This window comes from Larimichthys crocea, chromosome VIII (assembly GCF_000972845.2).
Source record: "Larimichthys crocea isolate SSNF chromosome VIII, L_crocea_2.0, whole genome shotgun sequence".
Lineage (NCBI taxonomy): Eukaryota > Metazoa > Chordata > Actinopteri > Sciaenidae > Larimichthys > Larimichthys crocea.
In genome coordinates this window covers 31684049-31703575 of record NC_040018.1, presented here as the reverse complement: position 1 = coordinate 31703575, position 19527 = coordinate 31684049, and the positions used below count along the sequence as shown (strand labels likewise).

Sequence of the window (19527 nt, the reverse complement as noted above, 5' to 3'; positions counted from 1 at the left end):
TATGCTGGTGGACCGCGAGGACGGGTAAACGGTTTAAATCTCAGAAAAAAGTGTGGGGGGGTGAAATCGTCTTTTTGTAAAAGTGGGGTTGTCGCATCCCCCCCATCCCCCACGGGTGCGACGCCCGTGCTGCTGTGCATGTTGCACTGACCTGTTTGGTGAAAAGTATAAATTAATATTTCAATAGCACGTGTGTGTGTCTGCAGATATCTCTGTGCACGTGAACACAGTTTGAACTGAGTCAGTGTGACGGCAAAGCAAACTGAAGATGACAGAGCTTTTCATTCTGCTTACACAAACATCTGTAACACGGATGAAGTGTGTGCCGTCTGCTGCAAACGCCTGATTCTGCTTCATTCTGCAGATACATGACGTGTCTGACAGTTTGTGCTTTGGTGAAGTGTGTCAGTGTTTCCATAAAACCAGTTTAAGAAACTGGAAAGAACTGTAACAAAATGGTGGCTAAACAAAGGCTACTTTCCCGCTCAAAAAAAAAAAACATTTGATCATTTAATCTAGATAATAATTTAAAGATTACCTCTAACTGTGATGAGGTACGTTTATTTTTGAATTATTCATAACTTACTGTGGATTTAGTCTTTTTGTCCAAACCTCCATCTCTGTCCTCCTTTGTCTCTTTTCCCGCCCAAACGCTCCTGATGCTGCGTTCAGTAACACTGGGAAATGGGAACGTTTCTTCCAATCACAGCACCTTCAGCTAACTGTACTCACTAACATGAGCTAACAGACTGAGCTAACATGAGCTAACAGCAGCTAACAGACTGAGCTAAAATCAGCTAACAGCAGCTAACAGACTGAGCTAACATGAGCTAACAGACTGAGCTAACATTAGCTAACAGCAGGTAACAGACTGAGCTAACATTAGCTAACAGCAGCTAACAGACTGAGCAGTTAGATGAATGCCCGTCAGTGCCATTTATACCATTTCTAACTTTGACGTTAAGTGTTGAACTTGTTCTGAAGGTGAGTCATGTACTAACAGAAATCCAAAAAGCTGTGTAAAAGCCTAAAAGATGATAAGTAAAGTTAAAACATTCACAGTTCCCATTTATCATGAACACAGCAGGGTCAAGTGGAAAATACACAAATCAATCATCACTCATTAATATTAATTTACTGAATGATTTATAGCTTTTATACTTCATGCACTGGGGGAAGAAGTATTCAGATCCTTTACTTGAGTAAAAGTACTGATACCACACTGAAAATACTCCAAGTTTCAGGTTTATTTGTCACACAGGGTCAACAATACAATGAAAGGTGTCAGCATTCAGAGCACTGACAGGGTGACAGCACTACACATTGAAGTGATCTGTATAAATAGCCATGACATATTATATATACACAGATATTGCACAGGTTGTTGATATATACAATATACAAACTAACTGACAAAAAAAAACAAACTGAGCTAACATGAGCTAACAGCAGCTAACAGACTGAGCTAACATGAGCTAACAGCAGCTAACAAACTGAGCTAACATGAGCTAACAGCAGCTAACAGACTGAGCTAACATGAGCTAACAGCAGCTAACAGACTGAGCTAACATGAGCTAACAGCAGCTAACAGACTGAGCTAACATGAGCTAACAGCAGCTAACAGACTGAGCTAACATGAGCTAACAGCAGCTAACAGACTGAGCTAACATGAGCTAACAGCAGCTAACAGACTGAGCTAACATGAGCTAACAGCAGCTAACAGACTGAGCTAACATGAGCTAACAGCAGCTAACAGACTGAGCTAACATGAGCTAACAGCAGCTAACAGACTGAGCTAACATGAGCTAACAGCAGCTACAGCTGTCAGCAGTTTACTTCACTGTCCATCATAAACTCTGTAAATCACAGAGAGTTGAGGCGGAGCAGCCGGAGGACATCAGAGGGAAAACCAGAAAACATTTCCTCCATAAAATATGATCCAGTTTCACCAGAATCAGTGAAATAGTTGCTGCTGTGTGACTTAGTGCCGTAAAGCGTTACGTACTTCTCCCGACCCGGAGCCCAAAGTTACATAGTGTGAGAACAGACGTACGAATGACAGAGACACCGTTCAGCTGATCACAGGTCAGTGTGGGTCAACAGGATTTTAAATCTGTTAGTTTATGAGAGAAAAGTTACATGTTGTTTCAACACAGGCTGGAGTTGTTCGTCTGTGAGACAACACAACATCTTTGTGTCTTTAAAGTGAGCTGATGATGTTGTCAGCCTCCCGCTGACTCTCCGTTCTGATCCTGCTTCACTGAGTCTGATTTCTGGATGCCATGCCGCTCTGCTGTGCCCCCCTCAGGCAACTCAAGACGCACTTTTGTAGTTTTGCAGATAAACAGAGCAGCAGCTGTCTTCCCCTTTGTAGCCCTCCCAACACAAACCGAGCCCCCACGCAGAGAGACGATGCTGAACACCATAAAGATAAAGAGTTTTTATGATCCTGTAGCACAAACTGACTGTAATATTTCTTTGGGAGTGTTGCAGCTTCGCATCGATGACCTTGCTGAGATTTCACTTTCTGTCCTGGACTTTGTTTTTGGAACAAACCCTCCCCGCCCTGCAGCACTCAAATGCTAAACAAAAAGAAAACAACATCTCAGCTCCAAATCATAAAAAGTATAATTTTTCAGCCAGGAGAGGAAATGCCAAAAACATCCCCGGTGTTTAGTCTGATGACAGGTTTGTTTCAGGCAGACGTGAACACTGGTTCAGATTATTTATATGCTTTAAAATGTCGATTAAAGTGCAGCCAGTGTACAGTCACAGAGAGTAGAACATCATTAATCATTAGTTACTGAAGGGATAACAATGGTTTTATTACTCCTGCAACAAACGTGAGATTAAAACCTTTTACAAACACAAGATGGATTCTTTAAATGCCACCAAAAAGTCAATATGACCTGACGAAGAGCTCGACACGAGAATAATCATTATTATTATGATCGAGTATGACCTCAGGAGACAAACTACCATCATCATCATCACCATCTATCTATCTATCGTCTGTGATTCTGGTCTCTGCGTTGTCCGGGTCAGTTTCCCCCTGGTAGAGTCTCCCAAGAACAAACTGGTCCCAGCGAAGGCTCAGGTGAAATGTAGAACCAGAGGAGCTGCAGGACCTCAGCTGGACTAGAGGAACCCGGGCCTGCTTCTTTAAGGGGAGCGCCACTTCTTTTGCTGAACTTTTAAAATGTATTTTATTTGATGTTCAGGTTACGTGTTGGTATCAGCGTTTGGAAAACAGACCATAGTGTTTGTGATTTAACCCCCACAGTGACACAACTAGAAGTTTCAACTTGAAGCCTTCAAATGTACCCAACCAGTGAGATTATCAGGTTAACTGTAAGAGGTTTATTTGGGTAATCAAGACTGGTGGTGAATCTGTGTGGGAGTCTGAACCAGCAAAAAGCAAACGTATGAAGCTCATTTCAATTCAGAACATGTAAGGCAGTCCAAACAATGAAGAGCAGACGATGTGCAAATGTCCAAACAGCAGGCAGGGGTCAAGAAACTGAAATAATGAACAAACAAACAAAAGACAAAAAACGTCTGATTGAATGAAGAAAAACGACAAATTAAACTTCTGAAGACAGAAGTGAAAGCGGGATAACAGGACACAGGTGAAACTAATCAAGGACAGGTGTCGGGAAACACAACAAAGGCAGGAAGTGAAGTTACAGACACGAGTAGAATTACAAAATAAAAGAAGAAACAAAACACACTGAGCTGCATTTCCTGCATGAAGAGCTGCTACAAAAATAAAGTTATTATTATATTTTATTATATATTAGAAAAAGATCTTTTATCGCTGGGAGAGGACTGAATGGCGGGATATCAACACACCTCCACCTCCTCACCTTCCCCCCTTCAACACAAAGAACCACGACTTCCTGTTTTAATCAGCACGCTGCCAACAACAGGAACAGACTTCCTTCCTTCGGGCTGAAACCTGGCTGATTCTTCCTGGAGTTTATGTTTGTTAATCTCTGCTCTGGGATCTGTTGTCTGATCAAAACTTTAATTATTCAGAGTGACTGTGCACCTATTTTCCTTTTTTAAACAATAATGGTGGCAGATCACAGAGCTCGTCACGGACTGTCTCACGTGTTTGCAGCTGCTTTAAAGAGACTTAATGAATCTGTTTGGTTTGTTGTGTTTCAGCCTCACATCAGGAGACAGAAATAGAAACTTTGTTGTCAGCGCCTTGGCGTGTTTTTGGTTCGTTTGATTTTGGAGTGATTTCAGCGGTTTGCATCAGAGGTTTGAAAGTTTCTTTAATCTTTACTTTTGTCTCTGTCTCTGTGTCTGCTCTGCACTCAACACAACAACCTGACAGTCGAATCACACGTGCGGTTCCTGTTGTTCGGTTTTTAGCAGGAAGTTTATTAAAAAGGTTCATCAGCCTGTAAGGATTTCATCTGCAGCCATGAAAAGAGCTGATCCAGTTCTCCATGGATGAGTTCTCTTCATTGTACATCCTCAATTCCTTTCCTGGCTTCTTAGTCCGTCCATTAGGAAGCGAGAGGAGGAGGCAAGGAAGAAACACAAGGAGAGAGGAGCTGAGGAGTCGAGGCCTGTAAACCTTCCCTTACTGAAGGAAAGCAGCTATTTAAAAGATGATTCTGATTATAGTTAAAATGATATCTTTGACTTCTTCTTCAAATCTCTCCTTACATTCCTTTAAAGCAAAGAGGAAGAAATGTGCTGCATCTATGTCTGAAGTTCGAGGAAACCTGCAATCAGCCGTCACCACACACACATCATTCATAAGTCGCAGTGTAATTCAGCCTCCTGGCTGACTGCTGCAGATGAATGTTTCTACCCTGAGAGTAAACAAGATTCTGAATCCATGTTAATATCATCCAGCTGGGTGAAACTCAAACCAATTCGTTTTTTTCTTTTTCTCTTCGCACTGATTCAGAAACGCTGCTGCTGCTAAACACATCGTTTACGAGGAATGGAAGAAAATGTATTTACAGTCACGACAGCGACTCTGTGAGGTAATATGAGTAATCTCAACTCCAGAAAACTATGTTAGACATGTACAACCTGTACCACACACCCAACACTACATCTCACCACAGAGCTGAATACAGCAGGTTGTCGGACAACTGTGTAACAATAAGCTGCCTCTACTGGTGTATCTGCTGATTGCTACCCCTTCACTTCACCCTCTCTTTCCCAGTGTGATGAAGAAACGTGTCTGTGAAGTGAAGCCAACACAGGAAGTGCCACAACCTGCAGTTCCTCTAACGTCCACTTGAGGCTGGCTCCAGAAGTGAGTCAGTCTCCATAAGTCCCCATGTTCAAATGTCCAACTTCACAGCAGAAATAAACATGTTTACAGCCTGGTACAAAAAAACAGTTTTGGTCTCTGTAGCTAATTTCCCCGTTCATGACAACTGTACTGAGGGTGAATTTATATACAACTCACCTGTTCACATTATATTAAGGCTTAAAGTTATGCAGGATTAAGAGCGTGGACGCTTTGACTGACAGGTGGGCGTCGTCACAGAGATTACGTCCAGGTTTTATACTCTCAGTGGACAAAACACAACAGTACAGAGTCCTGGGTTTGAGTCCAGACTCCACTTTGAATAGCACTTTGGTTAAGGTCAGAGAATTAGAGTGAATGGGGTTTTGCAAGATTGTTTATTTTGGTGTCCTGGAGCTGAGAATTCGTGTTTACCTGTCTTTGACACCTAATTTCATAAACATGTCGATATTTTTAATTATTTAAATGTGGCTGGGTGGTTAATAACACTTTCTTCTTTGGTCTGACAAACAAATCCCCCAACACGTAATCAGACACTGTCTTTCTAACCTGCTGTTAGAGCTGAGCAGTCAAACCAAACCAATTATTCCCTTTGTGGTTAAAGTATTCACTACGTCTTTGCTCATTCAATGTGGAGTGATGAGCGAAATTGCTGATGGCGCAGAAACTCGGCCCTGCAGGACTCTCAATCAATCGCTCTGATCAACCATTTAGTAAAAAACGTTTAACTGTGACCACGCGGGCCGTCCTCAGCGTCGATCCATATTGATTTTACTAATGTGCTTTCTGTAAGGTCGCTCCTGACCGATCCAGTTCTGAGGCCTCAGCGCTCATTATGGGAGGAATTCATTGACTGTGGTAAACAACAGACTAAAGGTAGATAATTGAGCAATGAGCCAGGTGAGGTTTTACTTTTCTGTGGTTAAATGAGGCGTAAAAACACCTCAAGCTGTTTGGAAATAGACTGAGCAGAATTTATAACAAAACTAATGAAGTTTCAACTGAAGAGATGATTAATTGGCCAATCAGTGAGTTGATGAAATAAAAACAATCAGTCAAAATAGAAGCAGATCATTGAGGTGTAACTGTTATTTAAGTCAGATACTGTTTGTTATTCCTACTGCCAACAAATGTCATGTTCAGACTGAAACCAACACCAAGAAATGAACGTCCCAGTGTGTTTTTATCCTGAGGGACAGACAGCTTTCACCTAACCACTTTCTAGACCTAACTGTTGTTAGCGGTTCACTAGTTGCCAGGAGACTAAAACCTGGACGTAGTCTCTGTGATGTCCCACACCTGTCAATCAAAGCGTCCCCGCTCTTAATCCTGCATAACTTTAAGCCTTAATATAATGTGAACAGGTGAGTTGTATATAAATTCACCCTCAGTACAGTTGTCATGAACGGGGAAATTAGCTACAGAGACCAAAACTGTTTTTTGTACCAGGCTGTAAACATGTTTATTTCTGCTGTGAAGTTGGACATTTGGACATGGGGACTTATGGAGACTGACTCACTTCTGGAGCCAGCCTCAGGTGGACGTTAGAGGAACTGCAGTTTGTGTCACAGTCTGTTTCTTTAAGAGCAGATTTAAAGCTCACATCCAGCTCAGTTTAAATAAGAGATGTTACATTATCTCTATTTTTTACAGTGTGTTTTTGTACTTTGACTGATGGGTGAAAAAGGTGTACTGTCGCTTTAAGAGTCAGACGAACGGTTGACTTTGAGCATGCGCAGTGCGCCCAGAGAAAAGTAAATGCGTCAAAACATTGAAAAGGTTTTTAAGGTTTTTAAGGTTTGGAGTTTTGGAGTTTTTGAGTTTTTAAGTTTTTGAGTCTTTGAGTCTTTGAGTTTTGAGTTTTGGAGTTTTTTAATTTTTGAGTTTTGAGTTTTGGAGTTGTGTTTGTTCTCGGGACATGGTGAGTTTACACTTCATGTGTGACAGTGTGTTACTGTAAAGACTGTTAGAGTCAGAGAAGGTTTGAGGAAACTTTAAATATATGGTTTAATGTGACAGCAGTGACATGTCAGCTCTTAAATCATCGTTTCTATGAACGCAGTGTCGATAGTTTATTCAAACTGAGTCTGTTTGACTGTCAACACACTAAATCTACTTATTTATTTAACTGTAGTTCATATTTTCTGTGACTGCTACAGTCCGTGCCTTTATAATAACAGAGTTATTTTCTAAGCTCTGCACTGTTTTCACATCATGTCCTCTCATTGTTCCTCTCGTTTCCGTTTCACTGGACCATAATTACCCCCTGTGTACAGGACTGTTTCAAACAAGTATTCAGATACTTTACTGAAGTAAAAGTACTCCATTACAAGTTAAAGTTCTGGAACACGCTGTGAAAATACTCCATTACAAGTTAAAGTACTAAAACACGCTGTGAAAATACTCCATTACAAGTTAAAGTACTAAAACACGCTGCAAAAAACTAAATTACAAGTTAAAGTACTGGAACATGCTGTGAAAATACTCCATTACAAGTAAAAGTACTGTATAAATCTAAATATGAATCCTCCTCTTGAGGATGAATTGTAATACTATTGGTGGATACTCTAACGCTTCCTTTAGCGCCACCATCAGGTCAAAGTACTTATTTACAGGCGTGTCAGATTTATTAAATATGGAGTTAATTACTCTAATTACTCTGTTCAGTGTTTGAGCTCCTGAAAATAACGTGTAATAAGAATGAGTTGTGATATTGGAGCCGGGCAGATGAAGTAATACGCAGTATTACGCAGTAATATGCAGTAATACGCAGTATTACGCAGTATTACGCAGTATTACGCAGTAGTACGCAGTAGTATGCAGTAATACGCAGTAAAACAAACAAACTGTGTGGCTGTGTCTCAGAGTGAAGATGAATGAGGATGCGTTCGAGGTCCCGGAGCGGAACGAGTACCGTTACCTGGTCCAGGAGGAGGAGGAGGACGAGGTCCAGTACGTCCGTCACAGACACTACATCAACCCGCTGCTGGTTCTGTCCCGGCGCTGCATCTTCCTCATCTGCCTCGGCGTGCTCGCTCTGCTCTCTCTCGCCGCCTACCTCGGCTACATCGCCCAGACGCTGCCGCCGGGCCTCGCCGTGGTGACGACGCGCTGTGGGGAGTTTAGAGGACGACACGTGAGTTTGAAACCCGACGTTAAATCACAGTGTGCTCACATCTCTCCTGTCCAAAGTTCATCCCGGGCTCGGCTCGGTGTCGATGTTTTGGTCTGTTCTGGTTCCCTCCGGACTTTGTTGCGTTGCTCAGATTTGGTCTCCGTGCTTCCACCATCGTATCGACGCAGTATTTAGACCTGTTGGAGGTTTGTGTCGGTGTCGAGAGGAAACTCCACGATTATCAGGATAAAGGTTTGAAGAGGTGGCGGGTGCCGTCACGTCAGAAGTTCTGAAGCACGATGATCGAATTCAAAATAAGTCGCATAAACCAAATATTTTAAATGTTGTTTTAAAATAAGAATTTCTTCTGCTTCCTGGTTTTGACCCTGCTGGACTTCCCGAACACGAGTTTCACACTGAAGTGCTGATCGTGCAGAAACTGGAACACACGATGGAAGTCACGTCTGCTGAATATTAGATTTTTTTGACGTTTGTGTTGAAGTTCACGAGGTTGTTGGTCAGTAACGATAACAGTTTACACGCTGTGTTCATCACTGATACACAAACACAGTTCATCGTCCTCACTTCAGATTCATCTGTGAAGACAGAAACGATGTTTTTCAGTTTTATGACCTTTTATAGACGAATGAATCTGCCTTCCTCGACAGTGACGCTTAGTTTAAAAATAGACCGTCAGGTTCATCATGGTTTACTGGGACTCGTGTTCATGTTGTCGTCTCTCGCGTGCTTCTAGTTTGAGTTTGCCATCTTGTGGCTGTTCTCAGTAAAGTTTATCACCAAGTCATCAACACAAAGACAAAATGTTTGTGGATTAAAAAAGGTTTTTACTCACTGAACTGAGTCTCTGAGATTTAGAAACTTCTCTTTACTTTATTTATATCAACACAAACGCATCAATCAGAATCCAATAATATAATTTTCTAATTTATATCTGTGTTGTTTAATGAACAGTTAAACTTTATTGCTTTTGATGGTTGATACTTTTGTCCTTTCATCCGGCGCTATGCTGAATCGTTGGTGTGTGTGTTTGTGCTGAACGTAACCTCTGTGAAACATTCAGGAAATAACTTTTCATTTCTTTTATTACTTTAGATAGTCTCAGTTTTCAGAGACATTTCAGGCTGACTGTGGAGGTCGGACCGGTCTGAGCATCTGATTGGCCGACGCAGTGTGACATCGGACTGCGTCTTTTTGGCGAACACCCCTCCGGCCTGCAGGGCTACAGCTTCTTCGCTGCATCCTTACACCTCTTTAAAAAGCACAAACTAAGAAACACTGAAAGCAGGATGAGATGAAAAACAAAACAAAAATGATAAAAATAAAAGTAACGAAACAGATTAAACTGTTTAAATATGAACGCATTAAGTGAGAGGACGTCTTCCTCCTCTGCCGTTTACTGTGAACTGTCCTGAACTCCGTCTGACATCAGGATGTTTGGAGACGTTTACAGCAGAGAGCTGAGGAGTTTGTTTCAGGCTGTGAACCGACTTCACAGAAACCATGACGAGGCTCGAGTGTCTGAAAGAAGACAAAGATGATCAGATGTTCATTTATTTTCATTTTTCGATCTTTCTTCTGCAGAAAAATGGTGCATACTCCTTTAAAGGCATGCGCTACGCCGCTCCGCCCATCGGAAACTTGCGCTGGGCTCCTCCGGCTGAGCCGCTGTGCAGGAATGTGGCGTCCGACGCCGGGCGCCTCCGCAGCGCGTGTCCTCAGGTTCGACTGCCGTGGAGCTCGGGGAAGATGAGTGACCAGGAGGACTGCCTCTTCATCAACGTGTGGACACCCACGCTGCAGCCCAACGCCAAGCTGCCCGTCATGGTGTGGATCCACGGAGGCTTCCTGGACACCCTCAGTGGAGGAGAGCCAGGCTACTCGCCCACGGAGAAGCTCGCCGCTGACACAGGAGTGGTTTACGTCAGCTTCAACTACAGACTGAACGTCTTCGGCTTCCTGGCGTTGGAGATGCTGAGAGAAGGTTCTCCAAAGAACACCTCAGGTGAGTCTGTGAAGAGCTCTGTTCTCAGGTCGGGTGTTTCGAGACAGGTAAAGATCAAGAGCAACAGTCACATTGAGTTTCTTAAATGTTTTACACTGCGTTCCACCCCAGAGAAGATCAGGCCTTCAAAGTACCACCATCATGACTGACGTTAAAAACACTGACGTCGTTGTTCAGGTGCAGACAGGTTTATTATTTATTGTTGACTGTTGAATCCTGAATGAAACCGGTTCAAGAACCAGAGCTCATTTGTTGGAAAGCGGTACTTATTTCACCTACACTATCTTTGTGTCACATCTGACCAAGGTCAGGATGGTGGAGGTAACATCAGGTGTGTTGCGTGTTACAGGCAAGAACGTGACGACGTAGCAGGCGGATATCAAACCAATTATTTCAGGAAATACATCCTTTATCTGTAACTAGGAGATAGGAGCCTATGACATTGGGCGAGATGTGAACAAGTCGCCAGTTCATCGCAGGGCAGACTAGTGTCAACAACCAACCATTCTCACTCAGATTCACACCTCGAGTCACCAGTTATCGTGTTTTTGGACTGTAGGGGGAAGCCGGAGTATCCACGCAGACACGGGGAGAACATGCACACGTCGGTGTTCGAACCAAGAACCTTCTGATTTGATAGTTTAATATGTTTAATGTTCATTGTTAGTGTACGACTACAGGGAGTTCACGTACCACCAGTGGTACTCGCACCATAGTTTGAGAAACAGTGCTCTGGCCAACATTTAGTTCAGCCATTTCCTGTCTGTACAAAGTAAAAGTCCACTAATGTTCTGGCTGTGTAAACAGTTCTAATAGGACTCGTACTGCTGATGTGTTGTATTGAGTTTGGCCACAGCTCGAGACTCATTTTCAGGGTCAGCAGAGATCAAATTAAAGGAAAGGCTCCACAGTTTGAATGAACAGCTGTTTACACGCTGCGTTAAAAACAAAGTGGCATCAAGAAGTCGTTATCGTTGTTTTTAATATCTCCCATCGACCACGCTGCGTTAAGAGCGGCCGTCTTCTCAAACTGTTCACTCAGCAGACGCTGGAATATTCCTGCTGTTTACATCGTCCGCTCCACCTTCACATTAACGAGTGAATGCTTAATGAGTGTTAATGTGTCAGATCATTTCTCCTCCGTGTTGATGTTTGTATTTTCACAAGCCGTGGGACACACATTAGCATCAAGCTGCGTCATTCCCGTTACATAACCCGAACACGCCTGCCGTGACCTGGATGTGAAATGACCCGTTAAATGAGAGAGCCTCCCGTGACGGCGTGATGGCACGAGTCCTTTTCATCGCCCCGCGCTCACATTTCTAATTTTGAATCCTCTGATCCTGTGGCCCATTTCCTCGCCGCCTCAGCCTGGAAAGAGTTAAATATAGTTCAGGCTGCCAGAATGCTGCAGCGAGCCGGTCTCAGGTTCTGACAGAGAAAATGGGACGCCGGAAACAAGGCCACATCAGAGCAGGTCCTCGTTACTAATCGATCATCCTCCTCCTCCACAGGGAACTACGGCTTCATGGACCAGATCGAAGCCCTGAAGTGGGTCCAGATGAACATCCACGTGTTCGGAGGAGATCCTGGGAAAGTCACAATATTTGGAGGTACAAAGACACGAAAAAGAAAAGTACATGAAGTGTTGCCATAACTTATTCTGACTGACTCGACTCAATGTCCAACACAGTAGATCCAGCTGACAGGAAGTCAAACAGAAATGGCATAGAGAATCTGGCAAATTTTCAAAATAAAACAACCTCCAGATTGTAAAAGGGAAACGACCTGGATGACTGAGAACCTCCAGAGTTCAATCTAAATCTGTAAAGTTATGTGTTTTATTTATTCTGCCCAAACTTGAAAAACTGCTCGATCTTCAGAAGGACGCACGGGACAACTCAAAACTGTTTTTTATTTTTTGAAGGTGGTTGAATTAGAAACAGGATAGGTTGAAAACCTTTGGATATATAAACAAAGAATATGAATTATTTTCAAATAAATCTCAATAATATCTTCAGTAATCAGCAGTTTCTTAAAGTTCTCAATAAGAGTAATTAAATGTGTAGATCAAATTATTCAAATGAATCTAGCGTTGCAGTTAGTTAAAGTTTTTTAACAATAATTAAAGTTAAACAATTTCACAATTATATTTATTAAATAATTAAATAGTATGTATGATTAAAGCACCAATGCAAAGTTTCCTGTTCGAACTCTTCAATGTGCATGTTCACCATAACTTATATATATTTAACTTGAATGCACTTTACCCAGACAGAATTATCATCTGCAGTCCTACCAGTTGCATCTTATGGTGGCTCAGGAGCTGTGGTCTTCCTTTGGGTGCCAGTGAGAGTCAGCTGTGCTCACAAACATTTCAAACATTTCGAGGCATGCTCTACACTTCCTGTGCTCACGTGATCGAGGTCCCACACGAGTTTCCTGTGGGTATTTCCTGGGAACCTCTCTCCCCTGGTTGCCACCTGCTGGCTGGGAGGTCTCTGAGCTGGATGAACTGAGGTTTCCATGAGTTGACGCAACGAAATCTTTGTTTTACTATTTGCCCAAAGAGTTTTTCATCCCGACTGAATAGTCATCCCCAGTGTCGTCACTAGTTCTGTGTAGATCTTACACCGGAAAGCATTTAACGATCGGACCGGTCCAGAACAGGTGATAATGGTTCACTTCCTGAGAGCTACATGTTCTCCATCAGCTGGAGGAATCGATTCGACTGCTGAACATCTGAAATAAAAAAACTCTTCCAGTCAGAGGTTGATATCCGAACCCCTCAGAGTCCCTTATAAATCCTCGAGTTACGTGTTAATAAAAGCTTTTATCATGATCTATCTCTTATCCTCTAATTTGTTTGGAATAAAGTCGGGTCATGCGAGAACCATCTCAGAACCTTTGTTTCATCGAGCAAGTATTTTTTATTAAAAACAAGATGGCCCTGTGACCGTCTGTGCAGCCTTGGTAGTTGGGGTCAGCGATACAGCGATACAGGAGAAATGAATTACCATCAGGTCCATCGATAATGACGGCTCTACTTCAACCAACTACAAGAGAAAACTGCTGTGCAGCTAGCTACAGGAGCTGGTACAGAGTCGGCCAGCTCTGAAATGTTTGACCTGCTTTCTTTCTGTCCAAGGTGGGACCTCCGTGTGGACGCTGATGATGTCTCCGCTGGCGAAGGGTTTGTTCTGGGCGGCGGTGGACATGAGCGGCTCGTACGTCTACAACACGACGCTGGAACAGGCCGAGTCCGACAACCGAAACCTGGAGTTCCTGAAGAAGACGGGCTGCAGAGACCTGGCCTGCCTCAGACGCCTGACTGTCAGGCAGATCTTGCAAGTAGGACACAACGACGCCTCCCTGGCCTCCACGGCCGAGTCGTGATTCTCCTGAATGTTCTCTTTAATATTTGAGATTCATGAAACAATAAAAGATTTTGATGATTTGATGGATTATAACGTCCCGTCCAGGTATATGAGCACCTGAGTTTTACTGCGATCGTTAATGAAGAAAATGGATTAAATTTAATGAAAAACTTTAATTCAGAGGCTGAAATCTGCGTTCATTAAGATTTATGAAATAAAAGATCCTCTGCAGAGAAGAAGAAGACTCACCGTAACCTCAGGGTGAATTATGAATAATAGATTTTATGAAATGAAAAAACATACGAGTCAGTAAAAAAAGTCATCACACCGTTATCTTTTAAAATGTCACGTTACATGTCGCGCTCAGTTTGACTCACGGAACACTAAAACTGTCTAAAACCTGGACGTAGTCTCTGTGACGTCCTGCAGACTGTCTAAAACTTGGACGTAGTCTCCGTGACGTCCTGCAGACTGTCTAAAACCTGGATGTAGTCTCTCTGACGTCCCGCAGACTGTCTAAAACCTGGACGTAGTCTCTGTGACGTCCCCGCAGACTGTCTAAAACCTGTTCTTAGTCTCCCTGACGTCCCTGCAGACTGTCTAAAACCTGGACGTAGTCTCCGTGACGTCCCCGCAGACTGTCTAAAACCTGGACGTAGTCTCCGTGATGCATTAACTCCTTCTCTCCTCTGCAGGCCATCCCGTGGCAGCAGTACCCGTCCTGGGCAGCAGCTGAGGTGTCGGACCTCCCTGTTAAAGGTCGCTTCATTGGCCCGATGGCGGTGGTGGACGGATACGTCCTGGAAGCTCCACCTTTGGAGGTGTGGGAGAAGAAAGGAGGCCACAGTGACGTCCCTTTTGTCATCGGGACGATGGAGCAGGAAGTGGACTTCAGGTGAGAGCTCACCTGGTTCAGGTTCGTCAGTGTGAGCTCAGGTTTGTGTACTCAAGTCTGCTGTTTCCTCTGCAGCCCGCCGGCTGAAAACATCTCCATGTGGAACTGGGAGGACTACAGGTGGTTTGTAAATGGTAACTATGGAAACTTAATGACAGTACTGATGATTACACAGGTTAAAACATTTTATAATTTGGACTGTACGGTGATGAGAACGTGTCGTCTCTGCTCCAAACAGAAAAACTGAAGTCCTTCAGTGGGAATCTCTCCTCAGCGGCGTTGGACTTGTATCCGAGCTCTGCCCACTGCCCCACCAAAGACCGCTGTCCGGAGAGGGCCTACACCACCATGGTGTCCGACATCAGGGTCACCTGTCCCAACAACGAGCTCGCCCTGAGGGCTGCAGGTAAACTCAGAACACTGAACTCACCTTCAACGTCCGGGTTTATTACTGAACACAAACGTTACCGTCGTTTTATTCAGATGAACAAATCTGCGTCCTCTTCCCTCCGCTCGGCTCCTCGATGAGTTTGCAGTATAATTGAGCTCCGTGGAGGTTTTGTGCCTGCAGGGCTCGTTAAGCTCGCTCTGCACAAACTGACATTTAGCTGTTTTGAGAGGGAACTGCAGTGCATCCTGGGTGATTTTTCTGCACAGTTCATTGGGTTTTTTGTTCTTTGAGGCTCACAGAAAATATATTTTCAGAGTGAAACAGAAACAGCAGGACTCGAAGAGTCAGAAACATATGAAGGCTGCTGACGTTCATGGAAAGATCCAAACCAGCAGTGAATGAATCACGACCTGATGTACCTTCTTCCTCTGTGGTGCCAAAAACACACCATGAACACACTCCGGAGTTTATTTATACTCCGTCCTGCTGCCACAAATACTCACTAAAGCTTGAAAACCCTGAAAATAGTCTCTAAAACAAGTCTTAAATTTCAGGTTTTAGTCACAGAGACTACGTCCAGGTTTTAGACAGTCTGGGGGGACGTCAGAGACTATTAGCTATACCCCCACCGCCAGTGTTGGCTATAGTTACTTTGGAGTAAAGTAGTTCATTAGGTTACAACGTTACCATCAATTAAAAGTAATCTGTTACGTTACAGCGTCACCTATGAATCAAAGTAACGCGTTAGAGTACTCATGCTGCACTAACGGACACACACACACAGTCTGCTTTAAATGCACCAAGACGTCCTGACAATGAAGAACGTCAGTCATCCAACCAGACTAAACACTCACACCGGAGGCGTACGCGCCGCGTGACGGCTGCGCCGCGGTCACCGGAGCCGATAGCTTCCAGTCTAGTCAATGAGACTCACACAGGGCGCGTCTCAGCAGCGTCTCTCTGCGCCACGGCGCGAGCTTTCCGTAGCATTTCTATTTTTGACGCAAGCCGCTGCTAAACCTCGTAAATTTCAACAGAGCACTGCGCACCAGACAGGAAATCCAACACAGAATCAACATAATAAACTTCCGCCCCCTTTCAAAATAAAACACAATACGCAGTTCATGTAGCTTATCACAACTTCACACCAACGTTACGTCATGACCGGTGGCACCAGGTGATCAAAGATCGATCAAAGGGTCTCAACATGAACGATGAGAGACTGATTGTTGAAGTGGAACAACACACAATCATTTATGACACAGCAGATGCTTTTTATAATCTCCTCCACGTCAGCTGTTTGTTGTTGTTGTTTTCTTTATACACAGTTTATCGCGGGGTCTCGGGTACGTCCAGGATTATTGCGTGATCTCGCGTGAATACGACTGGCTCGCTACGCTGCCATTACGCGGCTGACACGTGCCCGGTGTGAGTTGACGCCGGGCAGAGGACGCAGCTAAAGGCTCAAATACACTGCATGCGGAACGGCTCCACCATGGCGACGGAGCCGATACGTTTCAATGTCAGTCAGTGTGTCAGCTCACACAGTCTCCGTCCCCGCTGCGTCACGGCTCCGGAACGACTGCGGCGTCCAGCAGCTCTCCACAACACATACAGAGCTTCTGTTGTTCACGGACGCCGGAGCACGGAGCATAAATTCAGCTCAGAGCAGGAAATCAGCTACAAAATACAAAATTAACTCCGGTTTATTTTCAAAATAAAATACTCCGTGTTCACCGTGGATCGGGTTTCATTACAAGAACACGTCATAATGGGCGGGGCTGACCTGAAGTCAACAGGTGAGGGGTTTTCAGGTGTAATCATTGATGACACCTCACATCCTTTTTATAAGGACACCAGAAAAAAGATGCGGCGTGGAATGTCATCGCAGGAGTCAGAGAGACTACAGCCGGAAATATCACACGATTATGCGTGAATTCACGAGATACCGTGCGTTCTCGCGACGCTCTGTGTCCGGCGGAGACGCACCTGAGCGCATCACAAACGGATCATGTGTGAGTTGGCGGACGGCGGAGTACGCAGCCGCTCCGCATGCTGTGTGTTTTAGGGGTAACGCGCGGCGCTTTCGTCTCCTGTGTGAGTCCCGTGTAACTCTGCAGGACAACAACAACAGGACAGACCGTCAGCAACACGCCACACAGCGTTTTATTCATTCATTGTTTTTGGATCAGTCAGAACAGAGGTGACTCCTGATGCAGTTATAAAAGTGCATTTAAACAGTCTGAGGTAAACAGGCAGCAGATTCAGATCATTTAGAAGTTAACGAGCAGTCAACGATCTGACAGGAATGTGAACAGGCCGAATAACACAAACAAGAAAATCTCTCACAGCCAAACTATGAAAATACTATTCAAGTGTCACAGGCCTGAACTCACTTCACCATCGTCCACTTCCATTTACTCTTCAAAGAGATTCAAACGTGGCAGAAGAAGATTTTACAAACGTCTGAGGAGGAAGAACGAGACTCTCAGGGCGCAGACGCATCATCACAGCGTCTTATCCAGAGACATTCTCAAAGTAACAGATTACTTTTTTTAAAAATAGCAAAGTTACTGATTACTTAACGCATGAAACTAACGCGTTATGTTACACGAAAAAAGTAATTAGAGTACTCTAGTTACCCACAACACTGCCCATCACCATGCATTGAACCGACCTCTGCAAGCAGCGGTGTCCATACAGTAGCCTACACAGTTAGTGGTTCACTACATCATTTCCTCCTCCTCTCCTGTCTGCAGCCGCCCTGAACAGTCCCGTGTATCGATACGTGGTCACGTACACGCCGTCACGACCCGTCAACACGTCCAGCAGTCTGCTGCCGTTCGCCAGCCGCTTCGCCTTTCACCGCCTCGACGCCATGTCATTCTTCGGAGCGCTGGAGTCCGTCCTCGGGAAGCCACCCTCCGATACCGACGTGAAGTTCCAGGATCTGATCAGACGGCACCTCGTCAGCTTCGCCACAACAGGTGACGGTGACGCTTCCTGACACTGTTTGGTTCTCTGCACAGGTGCATGACACTCCTCCTCTGTCTTACAGGTAAGATGGCAGATGAATGGCCAAAGTACCCAGCAGCCACTGCTCTCCTGTCCAACAACCTGTCGATAGCGGAGAGCTACTCGGCTGAGAAGTGTCGGCTGTGGAAGGAGAACGGGCTTTTCGCCTACGCCTGGACGAACTGACCACGAGCACAGAGGTGATGTCACGTCCTGCAGCAGCCAGATAACTGGCGACTGAAGTGATGGTTTGAGTTAAGTTCATCGCCCTGAAGTCAGATCTGTGTTCAACCCTCCAAACAAGACAATCAGCAGCTTTATCTTAAAAACAGAAACTGACAGTCACGAGTTGTTTTCATTTGAAAAACACAACTTCCTCTTCAAATTGACACCAAATGCTGCACTATCCGAGAATAAAACACGTTCTCTTCACACTCTCTTCAGCTTCAGACGACTGGAGGGAAGTGACCCTTTAACTGAGTCTGCAGTCAAAGATATTCAGCGTCAGGTCAGTGTGAAGTGTGAGGAAAGTTACCGTCCAGAATATTTAAGAGTCTGTCTTTGACCCGACTGTCAGAGAGTCTGAGCATGTTTTTAAAAATCAGAAAGGAGCCGTCAGAGCTCTGCAAACCCACCGATGAAGAAGTAAACTTAGAAAGTAACTTTTTAAAAAGTTCAGACGGAGGCTCGGCTTCAGGGATTCACAAACTTTTTAAAGTCAGGAACCTCCGCAGCTTAGAAAAATATTACCACAGACAGACGAACCTGTTTGACCCCCTGAAGTTCCTGTTAAGTACAATCCGCCTTGTATTAAATCAACTCTTCTTCACAGCAAACACGAATAAACATTAATCTTCAAATCACTCGTCATTTATCCGCCTTCACGCTTCAGGATCCTCGATGCGCTGCCGTCACTTTCTGCGGGAGCTCTTAAAAAGGAATTGGACACTCTGAATTCAGGGGACGCTTGTTTTATGAACCTGTGGAGTCCTGCTGTTTGCACTGATTCTTAACCACGAAGCTCGGCCACAAAGTCTGTGCACTCTTCCTGTCAACGTGCGACACGTGTGTTTCATGACGTGTTTTTTCATTCCAGGTGTTGATGAATCTGTTTTTCACATTTACACTTTGACTCTGTCTTTGTAAACAGTAATTAAGCTTCATTTGTATTAATTAATTTGTGGCATGTGAAATGTGATCACTCTTTCATACGCTCAATAAATGACACCACACGAATGATTTGTTTTGTACATTTCAGTCACGTCAGTTAAATCTCGTTACTCTTTTACAGAAGTTATGTCCTGACACTTTCCATGCAGAGCAGGTCTACACCGTTATATGTGCATAACATTGTATAACACTGGTGTTACGTGAGCTCCCTCGGATGGTACGCGGAGGAATCTTCGACTTGAATAAATGAATTCAGA

General features: G+C 44.2%; 1 protein-coding gene and 1 long non-coding RNA gene across 3 annotated transcripts; one reads left to right on the top strand and one right to left on the bottom strand.

Annotated features, from left to right (window-relative positions):
• Positions 1-3977: 3977 nt before the first annotated feature.
• Positions 3978-19336, top strand: si:ch211-71n6.4 (para-nitrobenzyl esterase). Of its 2 annotated transcripts, XM_019273421.2 has the most exons (11): positions 3978-4269; positions 4931-5009; positions 8150-8420; positions 10002-10422; positions 11937-12035; positions 13571-13773; positions 14495-14694; positions 14770-14828; positions 14933-15100; positions 17845-18072; positions 18144-19336. In XM_019273421.2, exons 3-11 carry the CDS (start codon positions 8157-8159, stop codon positions 18284-18286), a joined length of 1785 nt encoding a protein of 594 aa, XP_019128966.1. In that variant the 5' UTR covers positions 3978-4269; positions 4931-5009; positions 8150-8156; the 3' UTR covers positions 18287-19336. The 2 variants fall into 2 exon arrangements, with proteins under 2 accessions (XP_019128966.1, XP_027136903.1); XM_027281102.1 differs by lacking the exons at positions 3978-4269; positions 4931-5009 and adding an exon at positions 7177-7205.
• Positions 11140-13564, bottom strand: LOC113746262 (uncharacterized). Its single transcript, XR_003462708.1, has 2 exons — positions 12722-13564; positions 11140-12011 (listed from the first exon to the last, which is right to left on the bottom strand). It is a non-coding gene; the product is annotated as an uncharacterized LOC113746262 (long non-coding RNA).
• Positions 19337-19527: the final 191 nt, after the last annotated feature.

What these genes read in the sequence shown, in the direction of transcription:
- si:ch211-71n6.4 (XM_019273421.2), top strand. Translation starts at nt 8,157, where the DNA reads ATGAATGAGGATGCGTTCGAGGTCCCGGAGCGGAACGAGTACCGTTAC. An exon ending in GCTCGCCCTGAGGGCTGCAG is followed by an intron (nt 15,101 to 17,844) that starts GTAAACTCAGAA and finishes TCCTGTCTGCAG; the next exon opens with CCGCCCTGAACAGTCCCGTG. An exon ending in CGTCAGCTTCGCCACAACAG is followed by an intron (nt 18,073 to 18,143) that starts GTGACGGTGACG and finishes TCTGTCTTACAG; the next exon opens with GTAAGATGGCAGATGAATGG.